The 21,503-nt window shown below is 40.8% G+C and overlaps 1 protein-coding gene across 1 annotated transcript in view; it reads right to left on the minus strand.

Annotated features, from left to right (window-relative positions):
* MAP3K15 (mitogen-activated protein kinase kinase kinase 15) overlaps positions 1–21,503 on the minus strand; it is a 268,377-nt gene that overhangs the window by 125,080 nt on the left and 121,794 nt on the right. Inside the window, exon 6 of the mRNA XM_073616468.1 lies at positions 19,329–19,435. Coding sequence (XP_073472569.1) covers positions 19,329–19,435 — 107 coding nt within the window. The remainder of the gene's footprint in view (positions 1–19,328; positions 19,436–21,503) is intronic.

Here is a 21,503-nt window from a genome sequence, read left to right on the forward strand (position 1 = left end):
TCGGCAACATCTAGCTCAACAAAAGTCTATTTAAAAATCAGAGAAGCCAACAATGACTGAATCCAATGAGATGTAGTCACTGATTATTCAGGCAGCCGCAACTGCTGTGGCTGTCTGATAACAATAGTCATCAGTGTAATCCACACACACTGTTAGAAATCTAAGCAAGCATTTATGGTTAGCCTTAGGCTGACCATACACGGTGCAAATTTATTTTCTGCAACCCAAGAAATTCACATGATTCCCCCATCAACACAGGTAGTGTAGACAGGAGAATCAACAATTGTCTTCGCCCGGTGAAGGGGGGGTCTTTTGGGGAAAGCCATTCCCACTGGAGAAGATAGTGATTATTGCTAGTGGCTATAGCAGCCACTAGCGATAATCGCAAGAGAATCTGGCAGGCTGGTTGTACTCAAGTTGAGCAATCGATTAACTTGGTACATTCAGCCTGCCCATTAACGGTTCAAATCAGCCCTACACCCCTCCCACACAGTGTCAAACAGTCTATCTAAGGGCCAGTTCACACTAGAACGTGGTGTAGGAAAAGCATGTACTGTGCATGTTCCACGCTGTCCTTGCAAGAAGCATGTAGGTGCCGTTAATTATTATTGCCACTCCATATGCATCTCGCAAACATAGTGGGTTTATGGCCATGAAACCCCATGGTAATGCAGTGCCGTGCGGTTTGGTGCAGCGCAATTTGCACTACTTATTCCATGTTCTTGTGCATTTGGCAGCCCATTCAAATGAATGGGCTGTCAAAACCAGAATGCGTTCCAGTTTGAACTGGCCATTAGACTTTGACTGAGTTTACATACACTGATCCATATATTCAGAAAGCATTTCATAAACTGTACCTAATCAGCCTAATCCTGCAGTAATTACACAAATTCTTAAAGTTTATGACCATGACTTATTTGCATCATTATTGCTGCAGGCTTAAATTTACGAAATGCACAGTTTATGGAGCACTTCCTGCAGTGTTGAATACCTAGGTCAGATTAACAGGTACTTCCTAGAATATTTGTAGTTGAGTGGTAAAGATAAACAGAGATGACAACAAGGCTTTTGTGTTGGATATTGGGTCTGTATGTTTAATGTATTAATGTTGTCATCTAATTTAAAAGGCCAACTCTTAGCTCTTGGAAACTCTTAGAAGGTTCTTATCTTTATTTGCACCTCTCTGTCATATTTGTCTATTGTCACCAAGACAAAAGGGAAAATACAAAATGTTAGAGCTGTCAAGATAGCAAGAGGTGAGGGGACATCTTTCAATGGGGACAACTGTCAATTTGTGGAGACTTCCCCTTACTTCCTGCTGCATCTCAAGGATAGACAAGGAGGGAAGGGACAAAGCCAACAATAATCTAAAAGAGGTTTTTAAACCTTCCTATCCAAAACAAAAAAATAATAGGAAGTTTGACTGGCCACTGAAATGCCAGTTCAACCCCTTGCCGACCAGCCGCCGTCATTATACTTCGGCAGGTCAGCACGTTCCCACGATCCGTCGTAGCTGTACGTCAGCTCCTTTAATCGGGATAGCAGGTGCGTGCAGGCGCTCGCTGCACTGCGGGGGCGCCGATGCTCGTGGCCGACGGTCGCGATGACCACCAGCCACGACCAATCGCGGGCAGTTCCCTCCCCCTACAGTTAGAACACACAGTCAGGGAACACAGTTTGTTTGGGTACAGCGTCGCACGACCGCGCAATTGTCAATTAACCACTTCCGGACCGCCCACCGTTGTTATACGTGGGTAGTTAGGAGGATATCGTTGTTATGGCAGCAGCTAGCTGCCATAGCCCCGGTATCCTCTTCTTCAGTGAGTGGTCCGGTTTAAGATAAAAACCCCAGATGATGTCCCCTAGGACGAAACGCGTCGGAACCACTGCTGACACCACCAACATTGCCAAAGATTTATATTTACAAGCGCTGTTTTTTCATCTCAAATGTGAATGTTTTTACCTTCAATAAAACAAATTTTAATCGTCTATACAGTATCACGCTATGTATCTTTATATTTTTCCTATATACACTTTGGATGCCTGAGTGGATCTATCCCCTATATTACATTATACTTGCAAGCATCTGGGTCACCTGGATTAACGCTTTTGCGGTACAGATACCATCGCGGATCCCCACGGTTACAAGCTAGATTGACCCATTGGGTGTACACCCATCTGTGTCCAATCTTTCCGGTAAGCCCCCAATTTATGAGGTGGTGGATCTTCTATCAACACACAAACAAGTTTCCTTCACAATTTTTTGGTGTTACATATACTTTCTAAGGACTTTCTTATATTTTCTTGTAAATTGTATGATAAGTGTATCACTTGCACTTCTTTTTACACTATGAATATATCACGTATTGGTTTTTAAGGATCATTATGTCTAAGTATTATATACACTGTGCATGAGTATCAACTATATTTGTTAGCGCTACACTTTTTCTTTATTTGGTTACAACTACAGGATTAGATCACTTGTAAGTGTTAGCTGCTTACCCACACCTGCTATTTTTGACAGCGCGATATTTATTTATATATTTCTTTAAGATAAAAGTGGTCTCTGCGGTGGATTCACCGCGAGATCACTTTTATTGGCAGCGGGAGAGGGCCCAACCGCCGGCGCCCTCTCCCGCTTACCGGAGCCGTCGATAGCGGCAGAGGCAATCGTGTCTGTCCCCTGCCTGGGTATGGAGACGAGTGAGGGGAAGATGGCTCCCACCCGTCTCCATATCACTGCACGGCGGAAGCGACGTCAAAACGTCGCTTCCACCCATAGCTCTTAAAGGGCCGTTTTTTTTTTTTTTCATTTTTTTAAATGACAATTTTTTTTTTAATTGAATTTTAATGTAAATATGAGAACTGAGGTCTTTTTTACCCCAGATCTCATATTTAAGAGGTCCTGTCATGCTTTTTTCTATTACAAGGGATGTTTACATTCCTTGTAATAGGAATAAAAGTGACACAATTTTTTTTTTTTAAAAAGGTGTAAAAATGTAAAAAAAAAAAAAGTAAAACAAATAAGAAAAAAAATTTTTTTAAACGCGCCCCATCCCTACGAGCTCGTGTGCAGAAGCAAACGCTTATGTGACTAGCGCCCGCATATGAAAACGGTGTTCAAACCACACATGTGACATATCGCCGCAATCAGTAGAGCGAGAGCAATAATTCTAGCCCTAGACCTCCTCTGTAACTTAAAACATCCAACCTGTAGAATATTTTAAATGTCACCTATGGAGATTTTTAAGGGTAAAAGGTTGTCGCCATTCCACGAGGGGGCGCAATTTTGAAGCGTGACATGTTGGGTATCAATTTACGCGGTGTAACATTATCTTTCACAATATAAAAAAAAATTGGGCTAAGTTTACTGTTGTCTTATTTTTTAATTCAAAAAAGTTTGTAAGATCGCTGCGCAAATACGGTGTGACAGAAAGTATTGCAACGACCACCATTTTATTCTCTAGGGTGTTAGAAAAAAAATGTATAATGTTTTGGGGTTCTAAGTAATTTTCTAGCAAAAGAAACAGTTTTTAACTTGTAAACAACAAATCTCAGAAAGAGGCTCGGTCTTTAAGTATTGCAAAAAATGCTCTGGTCATTGAGCAGCAAAATCTTCCGGGGCTGAAGTGGTTAAAGTACATTACAGGACAGAGAATCTTAGTCTTAGACCCCTTTCACACTGAGCCGCCCCGGGCGCAAGCGGTAAAGCGTTATTCGGCCGCTAGCGTTATTTGGCCGCTAGCGTCCGAAAAGTTACAGGACAGAGAATCTTAGTCTTAGACCCCTTTCACACTGAGCCACCCCGGGCCTCAGCATTAAAGCGCTATTCGGCCACTAGCGGGTGGTTTCAACCCCCCCGCTAGCAGCCGAAAAGGGGTTAAATCCGCCCGCAAAACACCACTCCAGCGGCGCTTTGCCAGTGGTATAGCAGCGCTGCCCCATTGTTTTCAATGGGCAGGGGCCCTTTAGGAGCGGTGAGTTCACCGCTCCTAATGCCCTCCAAATAAGCTGCTGGCAGGACTTTTTCTGACGTCCTGCCAGCGTACCGCTCCAGTGTGCCCTCAGGCTTTCACACTGGAGTGAATGGAGCCGCTGTTTCAGGGCGCTTTGCAGCTGCTTTTTTTAACACTATAGTGCCTGTAAAGCGCCTCAGTGTGAAAGGGGTCTTAGACCATGAGTTATGCAGCTAATTTCAGGTGGTCGGACACTGGCAAACAAAGCTGTAAGGACAGCCCCAACATAACCCCTCCATTCCCAACAAACCTCAGTTTTTTTAAGAAGCAATAAGGAGTTAATCCTACAGAGGACCCTGTTATGTACTCCAAGAAAAAGATTTTACAGGTAAGCAAAAAAATCCAATTTACTTAATCATTTATTACAGGAAATAGGATCTTAGCCTTAGACCACGGGATGTCCAAAACCGACAGCCCGACAGCAGTCGTAAAAGTAAACGGTAGACTCTCTCCAAAAATTAAGATGCAGAACGGAACACGGCAAGGCTGTCCACGGTCTCCACTATTATACGTATTGGCTTTAGAACCATTATTAGCAACACTCCGCAATAACAAAGAGGTAGAAGGAGCGAGACTAGGAGGAAAAGAGCATAAGATCGCAGCTTACGCGGACGACATCTTGATGTACGTATCCAACCCAAGAGTGTCACTCCCAAACATATTGAAAGAAATAAAAAAATACGGAGAACTGTCAAACTTCAAAATTAATCCAATAAAAACGGAAATATTAAACATAGGACTAGAGAAAAAGGAAGTTCAGTTTTTACAAAAAGAATTCCCATTTACGTGGGTAAAAGAACTAAATTACCTTGGAATTAAAATAACTCCTAGAGTCGAAAAAATTTACCAGGCAAATTTTATCCCATTGATCAATGAGGTCAAAGAAGAAATGAAAAAGTTAAGAATACAGCCACTTTCATGGATTGGAAGAATAAATATGTTCAAGATGATGATATTACCCAAAATAAATTACAGATTACAGATGTTACCAGTAAAGATCCCGCAGAGCTTTTTTAAAATAATTAAAACAATTTTATTAAAATACATATGGTTTAATAAAAAAACAAGAATCAAATACACGCTGATTACAAGGAAAAAGGAGCACGGAGGTCTGGCCGCTCCAGATATAAGTAGGTACTATAAAGCCATAGTTTTAACACGAATGTTAGAGTGGACAAATGAGAAAAATGAAAAAAAATGGGTGGAAATGGAAAACATAATAAGCGGAGTCACATTACATAAGAATATTTGGATTCCACGGAAATATAGAACATTGGACACTGACACACACGAAATAACAAAAAATGTATTTAAAATTTGGGACACTATTCACTTAAAGAATGAATGGAAATATAATTCACCACTATTAGCACTCACAGGATCGAATTTCTTCACCCCTGGGAAGGAAATATTTGGAATTCAAGGAATACGTAACCCACAATTGAAAGATATCACTAGAAATGGCAAAATAAGAACACGCGTAGAAATAGAGGAAAGGAATGGATGGAAGATGAATGAATGGAATTATAATCAACTAAGGCACTTAGTAAGCACAATACCACACCCACTGAGAGACGAAACGAAATTAACCGCACTGGAAAAGCTATGCAGCAATGAAATACCATTGAAAAACGGAACATCAAAAATTTATAGTACACTGACAGATTTGGAAGCACAAGAAAGACCAGAATACATAAATCAATGGGAAAAAGAAATGAATATAAAAATAGATAACCAAAAAGTGGAAAAAATGATAGAAATGGGATATAATAAGGCCTGGGACATGAAGACTATTGAAATGAATTATAAACTAGTAGCAAGATGGTATATGACCCCAGTAAGAATACACAGATTTCATCAAGACAAAACCTCTTTGTGTTGGAGAAAATGTGGCCAAATAGCAACGATCATACACATATGGTGGGAATGCCCAATAATAATGGAGTACTGGAAGGAAGTGTTAAATAACATAAAAGAAATAACTGAAGAAGAAATAGAACAAAACATCTGGACTTGCCTCTTCCATATCTATAATAAACCTAAGAAACAATATAGAAAATCAATAGTACCTAACCTCCTGAATGCGGCCAAGGCCTTAATTTCCGAGAATTGGCTAAAAAGTGGAAAACCAGACATTAGAAACTGGCTAAAGGAAATAGATTATCACTACAAAATGGAAGGAGGAGAGAAAAGGGATTTTAGTAGATGGGAAAGTTGGAAAAAAATACAAAGTCTCAGACATTTATTTAGATAGGATAAAAGAAAGAATAGGTGCAGAGCCAAGTGGATAAATAAATAACATTAAGGAACGGACCAAACACAGGGGAGGGGGAGGGGGGGGGGTGGGGGGAAATAAGAGGGACTGAGAGAGAATAAGATAATAGTCGGTTCATATTTATAGGAGGCGTTTTGTCGTCGATTTTTACAATTATTAAATAATATCCTAGAAGGGGAAAACAATAAAGATGTGACGGAAACAATCCACAATGATGTGAAAAATGAGAAGAGATAAAGTTTGACATATAAAGTTGAAATAATGTCTCTCAGAAAAATTTTCGCTGAAGTGGAAAAAAAAAAAAAAAAAGACCACGGGATGTCCAAAACCAATGCAGCTGAGGGGTGCAACAATGCAACACAGCAAACAAACAGGCCCACGTAGCAAATGGCAAAAAAATGCTTAAAGCTTACAGAGCAACCTGCAGCACTGTACTTCTAAATCTGGTATCAAATAAGACCCAAATATCGACCTGGTTAAACTTAAGGTCGTAATAAACCCAAAACAATAATGTAACATATTGCAGCTTACCAATTTTACCTTGTGGTGGCTGCATTCGTTTTTTTGTTTTTTGTTTTTTCTTAAGGATTTTTTTCCTTTATTTCACCTAGTAATCCAGCCAGTAACACACTTCATTTCTTAGGGTGTCTGCATTCTGGATGAAATAGCAACGCAGATACCTTTAGGCAGCAGCATTGTCATTCTAGGAGGAGGGTAGTATTAGACTAGCAAATTTAGATTGAACTTTAGCTAATACTGTATCGTGTAAGCAGTTACAGCAAACAGTATTTTTTTTATAAAGGTCTGCACTGTTCAATAAACATTGGCAACAAAGTCTGAGCCACTTCCTCATTCAGTAGGAGGTTGTCCAGGTATCAGACTATAAAAATACCCTGAGAGTGCAGGACAGGAGCTAACACCTAAGGCCCCTTTCACACGATCGGACCGTTCAGGTCCGCCTGTCAGTTTTGACGGCGGACCTGAACGAGCGCTCCATGTTAGCCTATGGAGCGACGGATGTCAGCAGAGACATGTCTGCTGACATCCGACCCGGTCCGATCCGCTAAAAGCAGACGGATGGCCCTACGTCCAGGTCCGTCGCTGGCGGATTGGATCGGGTGAGATCGGATGAAAACAGACATGATGTCCGTTTTCATCCGATCCCTCCATAGGCGGCAGCGGCGCCTGACAAGCCCCTCCCCGCTCAGTGAGCAGAGAGGGACCTGTCATCCGCCGGCTCAGCGGAGATCAACGGAGAGATCTCCCACTGAGCCGGCGGACCGAGGCGGGCTCCGTGGAAGTGGAGTCCACCTCGTGTGAAAGGGGCCTTAGTGAAGACCTAAGTGCACTAGCAAAAAACTGAGGCTTGCTAGGAATGGGCAGTTATGTTGGGGTTGGCCTTACAGTTTTGTTTGCCATTGTCCAATAACCTGAAGGTAGCTGCATAATCCATGGTCTAAAACTGGGGTCTCCAAACTTTTCAAACAAAGGGTCAGTTTAAATGTCCTTCAGACTCTAGGAGGGCCGGATGGTAGCCAGCAGGAGCAGAAAATGTCCCGGCCCCAGCATCAGTGATAATAAATATGTCCTCAGGGTTGGTGGTCAATAGGAGGAGGAGGAATGCCCCTATTAGTAGGAGGAAAAGTACCCCGTCACTGGTATCAGTAGAAGAAATAGTGCCCCATCTTTGGTGTCAGTGGGAGGAATAGTGCCCCATAGTAGTGGGAGGAATAGTGCCCCAAGGGCCGGATAAAGGCTAGCAAAGGGCCTCATCTGGCCCTTGGGCCGCAGTTTGGAGACCTCTGGTCTAAGACTAAGATAATGTGTACTGCAATGTAGGATTAAAACGTTAGGTCTATACATGCATTTCAAAGAATAATAAAAAAAATGTGTATATTTATAATTCTTCTCTAAAGCCTTTTTAAAAATATATATTTTTATTGGTTTAAAAGTGTAGTACAAAATGTACAGATACACAAACATAATCAGTCTCAGGCACAGAGGGAAAAAGATGCAACGTAAGAATCCTAAGTGGCCTTAAAGTGTTACTAAACCCACAACAGTAAAATCAGTGTGTACTGTATATGCAGTAAAGCATGCTTGGGACCTAGGGGGTTAATCCTCTCCATTGTGTAAAAAGGCTTTTTGATCCTGTCTTATCTGATTCTCCCCTTCTTCTACTGTCCCCACTCCATATCCTGATAGAACAGAGGCTAGGGGACAAGCCTCTTGGGCTCTGGTCCCTTCCTGGGAGGGTGCATGTGATTAGCACAGGGCCAATCAGCACTGTCCAGACAGCGGGTCAGAGGTCCTATAGCCTTATAGGCCAGTCAGAGCAGAATGAAAATTCCTCCTCCAAGCTTTAACCAGACACTGATAGAAGTCTTAAGACTGCTATATACTGCTGATGAGAAAAGGTGTTTAGCAATTTAAATTTACTAGAATAATTGCATTTCCGTGTTCTGTGTACTGTGGGAGACCAGATATAGAGAAAGCAGGGTTCTGGGTTTAGTAACATTTTAAGGACTGTAACAGTACAAACACAACTAACAACTAAAGTGGCTCATGCACGAATGACCAGTAATGGCGTGTCAACTCAAGAAACCCATATAGCTCTAGTGCAATCCACCAGTGAACAGAAGATTTTTTAAAGCCTTTAGTGAAAATGTGTATACTAGGGATAAAAAAAGCATCGTATTATTGCTTAGTCGAGGGCTCGAGAAAATCCCAGCCATGCCAACTAAAAACTGCATCTTGGTGCCTGGGCTTTTTCAGCCCATTTCCAGGCATAAGCAATTCCAATTGCCCAACACCCCGGACATGCAGTTCTGGGCGCCGGGCAGCTGGTTGTCGACCGCGTGGTTGGCTAGTTCAGGGAAGGCACCTATTGACTTCTTCCTAGAACCCCACCCCCTGTGAGCCCGTGGGGGTGCACTCTGAGGTAAAGGGCCAATCACAGCAGCCCTTTACCATATGATCGGCTGTGTCCAATCACAGCAGGTCACATTGTAAACAGAACAGTACTTTCCTCACATTGTCACAGGATGATGAAAAGAGAGTCAGTAACTGGCAATTCTGACAGGCACATTTACACTGATTATCAGTGTAGCCCATCAGTGCCACCTATTACTGCCCATCAGAGCAGCCTCATCAGTGCCCATTAGTCCTGCCTGATCAGTGTACATCAATGAAGAAGAAAAATTACTTTTTTGCTTTACTTTATTTGTTTAGCAATATAACAAATAATTGTTATAATTACAAATAAAAACCCCAGTGGTGATTAACTACCACCAAAAGAAGGATCTATCTCTCTAAAATATATATATATATATATACTGCATTTACAGTGGGGAAAATAATTATTTGATCCCCTGCAGATTTTGTAAGTTTGCCCACTTACAAAGAAATGAAGGGTCTATAACTTTTATAGAGCTGTAGGATGTCTGGGACAAGATTGTAGACTTGCACAAGGCTGGAATGGGCTACAAGACCATCAGCAAGGAGCTTGGTGAGAAGGAGACAACTGTTGGAGCAATTATTCGCAAATGGAAGAAATACAAAATAGCCATCAATCGCCCGCGGTCTGGAGCTCCATGCAAGATTTTGCCACATGGGGTAAGGATGATCATGAAAAGTGAGGGATCAGCCCAGAACTACACGGGAGGAGCTTGTGAATGATGTCAAGGCAGTTGGGACCACAGTCACCAAACAAACCATTGGTAACACTATATGCCAACATGGATTGAAATCCAGCAGTGACCTCAAGGTCCTCCTTCTCACGAAGGAACATGTACAGGCTGATGTGAAGTTTTCCAATGATTCAGAGAAGGAGTGGGAGAAAGTGCTGTGGTCAGATGAGACCAAAATTGAGCTCTTTGGCATTAACTCGACTCGCCGTGTTTGGAGGAAGAAAAATGCTGACTATGATCCTAAGAACATCATCCCTACATCAAGCACAGAGGTGGAATCATTATGCTTTGGGGCTGTTTCTCTGCTAAAGGTACAAACCGACTCTGCTGCATTGAGGGGCCAATGGACGGGGCCACGTATTGTAAAATCTTGGATGAGAACCTTCTTCCCTCAACCAGAACATTGAAGATGGGTCGTGGATGGGTCTTCCAGCATGACAATGACCCAAAACATACCGACAAAGTATAAGCACATTAAGTAGCACATCAAGGTCATGGAGTGGCCTAGCCAGTCCCCAGACCTTAATCCCACAGAAAATGTATGCAGGGAGCTGAAACTTCGAGTTGCCAAGTAACAGCCAAGGAACCTTAAGGATTTAGAAAAGATCTGTAAAGAAGAGTGGACCAAAATCCCTCCTGAGATGTGTGCAAACCTGGTAATCAACTACAAAAAATGTCTTACCTCTGTGCTTGCCAACAAGGGTTTCTCCACCAAGTAGTAAGTCGTGTTTTGCTTGGGGATCAAACACTTATTTTACTCGCTAAACTGCAACTCACTTTATAACATTTGTATCATGTTTTGTTTCCTGGATTTTTGGTTTATATTCTGTCTCTATCATTTAAAATACAGTACACTTATGGTAAAAATTATAGACCCTTCATTTCTTCGTAAGTGGGCAAACTTACAAAATCTGCAGGGGATCAAATAATTATTTTCCCCACTGTATATAGGTACAGTGTTGCATGACCGCGCAATTGTCATTTAAAGTGTGACAGTGCTGAAAGCTGAAAATTGGTCTGGGCAGGAAGGGGGTGAAAGTGCCCAGTAGGCAAGAGGTCTAAGAAAAAATGTTTTTTTCCTTCTTCACATTCCGGCATAAAGATACACATCAGGGGTACAGAAGAGAAAGGGTGTTGTCGTTGAAAATAAAGCTTTGTTAGTTAAAAAAAAAACTTTTTTTGCTGGCTCCTTGATTCAAAGCAAATTTGTCGAGCCCTGACTTAGTCCCCATTAAAATGCAGATATAATTAATATAACTTCCAGAAATAATCCCAACATAATGAATTACTGAACACATGACTAAATGTTAGGGTATAATCATATAAAGTTTCATACTGTTTAAAATTCATGGGACACAATGTCCTGTACAAATGTTATCATGATCAAAAGATTTTTCAACAGTATACAAAGTCACTTAGGAAGTGTAATAGAGATGTTGCATATAAGAGGTCCTTATAATCAATAATACTAATGAGGCTGTCAGAATAAAGTCTTTCACTGAGAAGATATTTTTTATATTTATTACATTTATTTAATTTTGTACATTGCATACGAAAATGAAGAAGAGCAATTTCTAGCACTAATCATAATGTTTAGGGATGAGAGCCTCCAAACAGAAGGGGCACTTTTTGAAAGCACAAGTAGGAAGGCTTTTTATTCAGGGTTTGGTAAATCCAAAAATAGATTTTAAAATAAAATATAACACCTTCATAAATTTGAATCAACCATTAACCTCCCTGGCGGTATGATTATTTCGGATTTTAGGTGCTGAAAGCGGTACAATTATTTTGCATGGAAATTGGCGTTTTATATTGTAGGCCTGTAATTCTTAACAATAACTCACTTAAATCTGTCCAAACAAAAGTCTAGTAGATATCCCGGGTATGATGAAGTTTGAAACACAAAAACATAAATTATAATATAATAAATAAATATAAATAATTAAAAAAAATAATAATATAATAATAATAAAATAAATTTCCCCACAATTCACTATCGCTCAATTCTGCAAGTGTTCTAATTCACTATCGCTGTTTTCTAGCTGGTCTAAAGCCACTTTTGACGTAAAGGGACACTTTTTGGTTGCTATGGACAATCTCCAGTTTCCAGGCAGAAAGAACAGTATATATAATATAAAATTGCATGCAGGGCATGGACCAAAGCACTGGGGACAAAAGGGAAGTGAAATAATTTCATACAGTACTGTAATCTGTAAGATTACAGTACTGTATGTGTTATGGTTTTTACATTTTTTGAATTTGCTGCCAGGCTCCGCCCCCGTGCGGAGCCTGGCACGGAGAGGCTTCGGAGGAGACACAGCCCGCAGACACAGCGGGGGACATTGCAGGATCCTGGGGACAAGGTAAGTAACGCCGCACCAGGATCCTGCAAAGTAATCCTGAGTGTGGCTCGGGGTTACCGCTAATGTGACTGAAATTTAACCCCGAGCCACACTCTGGAATACCGTCAGGGAGGCTACACACGAAATGTTTTGATACAGGTGGATTTAATGGCACCACAGTGCTAAAGGGAAATTATGTTTTGGGATCAATTTTATTTTAATTCTTCTTTACTTCACATAATTTTTTTTTCTGGAGAAAGGTTTATTAAATGTACAAAAAAGGGATTGATTTACTAAAACTGGAGAGTGCACAATCTGGTCCAGCTCTACATAGAAACCAATCAGCTTTCAATTTTTATTGTCATAACTACCAATCTGGGAAAGGGATGGGACTGCTCTGAGCTTGCACTGCAATCAGTGTACAGATTTTAAAAAAAGTTGCTAGCAAGTGTGTAAAAAAAGTTTGTCAAAAGAAACACTTAAAAAAAAAACTACCAGTGCCCCCCAGGGCAGACACTGTGAAGAATAAAATTGTGTTTTTTGCAATTTTTTTATATATGCCGATGTTTGCGCAGCACATTTTTAGGAAAGAATACTCTTTACTTAATTTTATAATTTTAGTGCACACAAATACAACATAATACCTGTTTTTCGGTAAAATATAAAAGATGATGTTAGGGCAAGTAATTAGGTTTATCCACTCTTTTATCCATTTGTTATGCTTTAAAAGTCTTTACAGGTTACCAGTTTAGAGTTACACAGGAGGCCTGGCACTAGAGTTATTGCTCTTGCTCTGACATTCATGATGATACCTCACGTGTGAGATGATCACCATTTACATATGCGTGTGGAACTTGCGTATTCATGCGCGTTTGCGTGTGAGCATAGGGGACAGGGTAGCTTTTATTTTTTTTCTTTTTACATTATATTAATTATTTTATTTAAAATTGTCCCTTTATTTTTTTTGCAACTTTATTGCTATCACAGGGGATGAATAACATCTCTTGTGTTAGCGAAAAGCATGACAAACTTCTCAAAACCGAGATCAGTTTGATCAGATTACAAGCCAGTAATGAGAATACAGTCCTCATCACTTCCGGTTTCTTACATCACAGCAGGGAGGTGGATACGGATGTACCTTCCCTCCTCTCAAAGTAAACAGATACTAAGCAAGTGATGATCGGGAAAGCCCCGATAAAGGTGGTAGGGGTGCCCTGTAGAAGTGATAGAGCGACTGTATAGCCACTCAAATCATGGCTACAAGACAGCCTATCGCCAGGTTAAAATTTTGATACCAGGATGATGTCTGTAGGTGCATTTGCTGGACTCTCTGCTACGCTCAGTTCCTGATCTCGCTCTTGTGTCTTTCACATAGTTACATAGTAGGTGAGGTTGAAAAAAGACACAAGTCCATCAAGTCCAACCTATGTGTGTGATTATGTGTCAGTATTACATTGTATATCCCTGTATGTTGCCGTCATTCAGGTGATTATCTAATAGTTTCTTGAAGCTATCAATGCTCCCCGCAGAGACCACCGCCTGTGGAAGGGAATTCCACATCCTTGCCGCTCTTACAGTAAAGAACCCTCTACGTAGTTTAAGGTTAAACCTCTTTTCTTCTAATTGTAATGAGTGGCCACGAGTCTTATTAAACTCTCTTCTGCGAAAAAGTTTTATCCCTATTGTGGGGTCACCAGTACAGTATTTGTAAACTGAAATCATATCCCCTCTCAAGCGTCTCTTCTCCAGAGAGAATAAATTTAGTGTTTGCAACCTTTCCTAATAACTAAGATCCTCCAGACCCTTTATTAGCTTTGTTGCCCTTCTTTGTACTCGCTCCATTTCCAGTACATCCTTCCTGAGGACTGGTGCCCAGAACTGGACAGCATACTCCAGGTGCGGCCGGACCAGAGCCTTGTAGAGTGGGAGAATTATCGTTTTATCTCTGGAGTTGATCCCCCTTTTAATGCATGCCAATATTCTGTTTGCTTTGTTAGCAGCAGCTTGGCATTGCATGCCATTGCTGAGCCTATCATCTACTAGGACCCCCAGGTCCTTTTCCATCCTAGATTCCCCCAGAGGTTCTCCCCCCAGTGTATAGATTGCATTCATATTTTTGCCACCCAAATGCATTATTTTACATTTTTCTACATTGAACCTCATTTGCCATGTAGTCGCCCACTCCATTAATTTGTTCAGGTCTTTTTGCAAGGTTTCCACATCCTGCGGAGAAGTTATTGCCCTGCTTAGCTTGGTATCATCTGCAAATACAGAGATTGAACTGTTTATCCCATCCTCCAGGTCGTTTATGAACAAATTAAATAGGATTGGTCCCAGCACAGAACCCTGGGGAACCCCACTACCCACCCCTGACCATTCTGAGTACTCCCCATTTATCACCACCCTCTGAACTCGCCCTTGTAGCCAGTTTTCAATCCATGTACTCACCCTATGGTCCATGCCAACGGACCTTATTTTGTACAGTAAACGTTTATGGGGAACTGTGTCAAATGCTTTTGCAAAATCCAGATATACCACATCTACGGGCCTTCCTTTATCTAGATGGCAACTCACCTCCTCATAGAAGGTTAATAGATTGGTTTGGCAAGAACGATTCTTTATGAATCCATGCTGATTACTGCTAATGATACTGTTCTTATTACTAAAATCTTGTATATAGTCCCTTATCATCCTCTCCAAGAGTTTACATACTATTGATGTTAGGCTAACTGGTCTGTAATTCCCAGGGATGTATTTTGGGCCCTTTTTATATATTGGTGCTACATTGGCTTTTCTCCAATCAGCTGGTACCATTCCAGTCAGTAGACTATCCGTAAAAATTAGGAACAACGGTCTGGCAATCACTTGACTGAGTTCCCCAAGTACCCTCGGATGCAAGCCATCTGGTCCCGGTGATTTATTAATGTTAAGTTTCTCAAGTCTAATTTTAATTCTGTCCTCTGTTAACCATGGAGGTGCTTCCTGTGTGTCATGAGGATAAACACTGCAGTTTTGGTTACTGAAGCCCCCCAATTCACTCGTGAAGACTGAGGAGAAGAATAAATCCAATACCTTCGCCATCTCCCCATCCTTTGTAACCAGATGTCCTTCCTCATTCTTTATGGGGCCAATATGGTCTGCCCTCCCTTTTTTACAGTTTACATACTTAAAGAATTTCTTGGGATTTTTTTTGCTCTCCTCCGCTATGTGTCTTTCATGTTCTATCTTAGCCGTCCTAATTGCACCCTTACATTTCTTGTTGCATTCTTTATAAAGTCTGAATGCTGAGGATGATCCCTCAACCTTGTATTTTTTGAAGGCCCTCTCCTTTGCTTTTATATGCATTTTTACATTGGAGTTAAGCCATCCAGGATTTTTGTTCGCTCTTTTAAATTTATTACCCAATGGGATACATTGGCTAATGCCCTTATTTAATATGCTCTTAAAGCAAACCCATCTCTCCTCCGTATTCTTTGTTCCTAATATTTTATCCAAATTTATGCCTTTTAGCAAGGTTTGTAGTTTAGGGAAGTTGGCTCTTTTGAAATTCAGTGTCTTTGTATTCCCTTTATGTTTCCTATTTGTGTGATTTATACTGAAACTAATTGACCTGTGATCGCTGTTACCTAAATTGCCCGTATTTCCACATCCGTGATCAGGTCTGTATTGTTGGTAATCAGTAGATCCAGTAATGTTTTATTTCTAGTTGGTGCGTCTACCATCTGACCCATAAAATTGTCCTGCAAGACATTAAGGAACTGGCGAGCCTTAAATGAATGCGCGGTTCCCTTCGCCCAGTCTATTTCTGGATAATTAAAATCCCCCATTATGATAACACTTCCCATTCTTGCTGCTAATCCAATTTGTGATAGGAGATCCGTCTCCACTTCCTCCCTCAGGTTAGGGGGCCTATAGCATACTCCCAGTATTCCCAGTTCACCTACTACTTCTCTTGACCCAGTTTGTGCTTGGTGATGAGTCATCAAGGCTCTGGACCCCAAAAAGTTTTTATCACTCATTTTGGTACTTCAACTAGGTTTCTGCTGTTTTGTGGCAAACCCAGGCCTGCTTGCTTTACTTGGCACCTGTGGCAGTTATCGCCTCCCATGGAGTGAACCTGGTGGCCACATTCTGGGAGTTACAATGAATAAAATTTCTTCCGCAACATTAGTAGTTCTGATTAAGACTGGGCCCTTCTTTGGTTCTGCCCCTGCTTGTCTCTGTTCAAGTCTACACTGTCCACCTTCATATTTCCCCTCTCATAAAACAAGACCCGGACAAGTCTTTAGTGCACGATGCAATGCCATTGTTCAATATGCGGTACCAAGAGCCAACCTGTGCCGTTTTTACAAATCACAGAAAAAAGTTGCCTATGGCACATGCGAAAAAGCAGATTGATGAGGGGCAGGACCTTCTCCCCAAAATGGGTTTCACACAATTCCTTGAGATTTGGACACAAGCAGGAGGTGATCCGGTCGTTCACTTGTTTTGAAGGTGCCTATTCCGGCAACTACACTGGTGGCTCCCTCTGCATTTGCAGTGACTGTCATTCTCACAGCAGCTCCACCCTGAGGATCATTTGCTTCAGCAAACTGTCTCCATATAGTTACATGCTGATGACTCCACCTGATCTTGTGAGTGCATATATGATATTTCTATTCTTGCTACAATAAAAAAGCTTACTACACTAGGAAGCTGTTTTTTTTGCACCCCTCTTTTTCTTCTGTTCATTTTTACTAGTCAAACTGCAGTAAACTAAAATCCATTAGATTGCTATGGCTTGCACACTATCGTTATATTTTATACTACCTTATTAGCCACTTGCAATCCAGTAGCCTACTGGTATGTCACTGGATTTGAAGGGTGATTATCTCGGTGATCGCTGCAGCAATGATCAAGATATCATTTAGGGCCTGTGATTCCCTTCAATGTAAACGTAAACCTAGTATCTATGAAGTCACTGGATTACTTTTATAGGCGGCAGAAGGGGGGTTCCACTCCCCTCCCATGGTTGCCAATACCTTTACCGGGCTCTCCCGTGCGATAGGTGAGGATGTGCCCAGTGGCATCCGGGTTCCTGGGACACAGTGAGAGGAACTGATGTTGTGCATCCCACTGTGTGATGTCATAAACTAGAAGTGGCAAGGATTTCATCATTTCTCAAGGGAGAGAAAGTCACATGACATGTGACGATACGCGTGGGGAGGAGGAGTCAGTGACGTCATCGCACAGTCTTCGGCAAACACAGCGATAGCTGTATGAGCAGTGAAGCTGTCTGACCATTTTAATAAAAGCGATTCAGCTACTACGAATATGTGAAAGTATTACACTGATTGCTATTTAAATTGTAGAATTTAAAACACTGTGTAATGATGTTTTTTTCTTTTATCTTTATGTGAATAATCACCTTGCAAATGTAATTCATCATGCAACTGTGATCTGTGTTAACTGAAATACAAGCAAGTTCTTTAAAGGCATTGGATTGGACATTTAGACTTCAGCTGGATTAATACAGACACTATTTATTGTTCTTTTATTTTTATTTTTTATTTCTTTCATCAACATATATTTAGGGATATGCGTTCCCCTATATGTCTTTTGGTGCATTTATTTGCATTTATTCACTTTATTGATTGATATATTTATTTGCACTTATTCACTTTACTGGTTGTGATATCAGGGCATTTTTTATGGTTTAGGAATTTATACACAAGCACTACTTCAATAGATGGAGAGAGCTTAATAAGCGCACCAACATATGCTATAATAAGGCTTACCTGTAGCTACAGTAGATATCTCCTAAACCTGCATGGTTTAGGAGATATCCCCTGTATCAGCATGTGCCGACATTCCTCGGCACATGCGCACTGAAGCAATGGCTCGTGCGTGCCGTTGCTTCAGCTGACGTGCTGTTACCGGCAGCTCCCGTGCGCATGCGCGAGAGTGACGCAATCGCAGTTCCGGGCACACACAGCGCTGGGGCCCGCAATGCCCGGAAATAACTCCAGGAGAAATGTCACCAGGCAGAGCAGTGTGCCGGGACCGCTGCGGGGGCTTCGATCTAAGGTGAGTATTTCATAGTGAGCTAGTATGCTATGCATACTAGCTCATTATGCCTTTGTCTTGCAAGTTTTTTTTTGTTTTTTTTGGGGGGGTTTACAACCACTTTAAAGCGTGACATGTTAGGTATATATGTACCAAACAATTGGATATTATATTGTGTTTTTGTGCAATAAAATTCACGTAATTGTATTTTTTTCCCAAAAACCGCTGTGCAAACACCATGGGGTTGATTTACTAAAGGCCAATAGACTGTGCACCTTGGAAAGTGCAATTGCACTCTGCAAGTGCAGTTGCTCCAGAGCTTAGTAAATGAGGTAAGGCTTCACTTTGCAAAGAATACCCAATCACATGCAAGGGAAATAAAAAAAACAGCATTTTTGTTTGCACATGATTGGTTGATGAAAGTCAGCAGAGCTTCTGCTAATTTACTAAACTCTGGAGCAACTGCTCTTGCCGTGTGCAACTGCACTTTCCAGAGTGCACAGTCTTTTTGCCTTTAGTAAATCAACCCCTATGTGACATACAAAATTGCAACACCCACCATTTTATTCCATAGAGCCTCTGCTTAGAAAAATATATACAGTATAGAGTTTGGGGGTTCTAAATGATTTTCTAGCAAAAAAGTGGTTTTTACACATTTGTTAGAAGTGTCAGAATAGGCCTGGGGGCAAGTGGTTAAATAAACAACACAACACCCACATGTATTTAGTAAGCTAGAAACAGTTATCAAAGTTTAAAAACCCATTGCCTAATGTTATGAAACTAAGATCTCCCTATGGGATACTGCATTCTACGTCTTAGCTCTGAGCTTTGCACTGCCTTACTGAACAGTCTTGACAATGTACATATAGCTTTTCAGATTCAATTTAATTCAGTTACAATAAATCTGCAGTTGTAATGCTGCAGTTATGCATGCAAAAAAAAAAAGGAAAAAACATCTTACCGATTGAGAGCAAAGGCATAATGAAACTTTATATTATGCTGATCTGCCAAGTCACAGGTGGGCAGCATTTCTAGTGTTTCCACAAGTCTGACCATGGCATCATAATCCTGAAATGAAAAAATACAAATGGTAGAGAGGCCACATCTAGCAAAATCCTCATAGCATTACATGGAGCAAATATCTTTTCAATACACAAGAAAATATTCATAGAATGATTCAATGTCCTAGTGAACCCATGGTCACCTCAAATATCCAATCTTGACCAAATTTGGGCCATTCAGACTGAGCATCTTACAAAAATATTGACTTTTTGAGATCTCCCCCCAGGTTCAATATCTTCTTCTACCCAAAATAGAATGCTGAGTGTGTAGACCTAAGGACTCAAAACTGGACAACTCGTGAGAAGAACACCTAGATGTAACTTTCTGCCTACCAAACACTAAATATGTCACTTGTAGGAGGACTGATCCTTTAATAAATTAGCAGCCAGTATAATGTAAAAATAGAAGTAACCAAAAGCTGCCAGAAAACAGTTCTGTTGGAAAATATAAAGTCTAGTCTTAGGCTTCATGTACAGGCAGTCCCCGAGTTAAGAACACCCGAGTTACGAATGACTCCTACGTACGAACAGACCTCAATGCCAGCCGATTGTGCTCCACGCTGGTCCTGGATACCTCCGAGCAGCTATCTTGCAGCGCCAGACACATCCCACTCTGCAGTACTACATGTACTGCATGGCCAGAAGAGCCCCAGATAACATAACTGCATGCCCAGAAGCACCCGGAACATCCCACATCCATGCACAGGCTGAAGTTACACTTAAAAATGCACTGTTCCGACTTACACACAGATTCCACTTAAGAACAAGCCTACAGTCCCTATTGTGTTCGTAACCCGGGGACCGCCTGTACACTGCTGCTGGTAAACGGATGCTTAGGAGCAGTTGGGCGTTTTTTTCAGCTGCCCCTGAACTCTCCTCTATGTTATCTTATCAGTACATGTACACAGGGTCATTTATAGTCTTATCCAGGCAGTTGAGTTCAGAAGCAGTTTTTGTAAAGCATTTAAGACAGATGTTCAGAGGCATTTAAAACGCCAAACGCCTGTAACAGCTTGTAAGCGCGTGTAAACGCGATAACTCATGTTTAGTCGAGTTTTGTTTACAGGCGTTTTTAATTTTTGACTATTTGAAGAAAACGCTTCTAAACGCAAACACGGCTAAACGCGGCATGTAAACACGGCTAAACGCGGCATGTGAACGTGGTAAAACGGATGTTTTAAAGTGTTGTTTACTATCTGTCAAGTTAAATCGTTCAGGAGAGGTTGTAGAACATCCCATGTACATTAAGCCTAATTTTCTTAGTTTCTTCCCTCTACAATAAGCTATGGCACCTTGGACTTCATTCAAGTGTTTAGATCTTTTTAAATGTGTCAAGGCTGCATCTGTTTGTGCAGACACAATGTAGTAATTTTGCTTTACAAAATAATTTTAATTAATTTATTTTATAACAACAGGATGGAATAAAGAAACTGAAAGTATTGCATAGAAAACGTGACTTTACCCCCAATCTGTATAAATATGCCCCATTGTATTATCATGACTCAATCTACTTTCAGTCTTTGTTAATGGAAGGAATACAGCAGCGTGATTCATTTTCTGTGTTTTCTCTAAATTAGATTACATCAACTGTTATCTGCTTTGAGGTTTTGTTTCTTTCTTTTGCCAATAATTTGTTAGAAATCCAGTAGGCAATTAAGGCAGATTAAACATTTTCCCTTGTGAATACACCGGCTCACGTAAAGCAACCATCACTCATTTCCACTTTTAGATCTTCCAATACAAACGTTTTAATAAGGAATTATCTATAACCATTTTCTAATGTTTTTTTTTACAGAAAGGAAAATTTATAATTATAAATGTGAGTAAATTTTTTTACTCTATTCATACGTTATCATTATATCTATAGGTGAGGACATAAGTCTCTACGTGGCCTAGGTCAGTGTGGGCTCAGGGGGATAAGAATCTTTCTTTATGCCCCTTAGTCAGGAGACTCAGGCTAATCTAAAATCGCACTGGGTCACTCACTAACTGGATACATTCTGATTTTATATGACAAATAGCAAAAAATATTAGAAATAATAAATAAGCTTCACCTACAACAAAACATACATACA

This window comes from Aquarana catesbeiana, linkage group LG02 (genome assembly GCF_042186555.1).
Source record: "Aquarana catesbeiana isolate 2022-GZ linkage group LG02, ASM4218655v1, whole genome shotgun sequence".
In the NCBI taxonomy this organism is placed as follows: domain Eukaryota; kingdom Metazoa; phylum Chordata; class Amphibia; order Anura; family Ranidae; genus Aquarana; species Aquarana catesbeiana.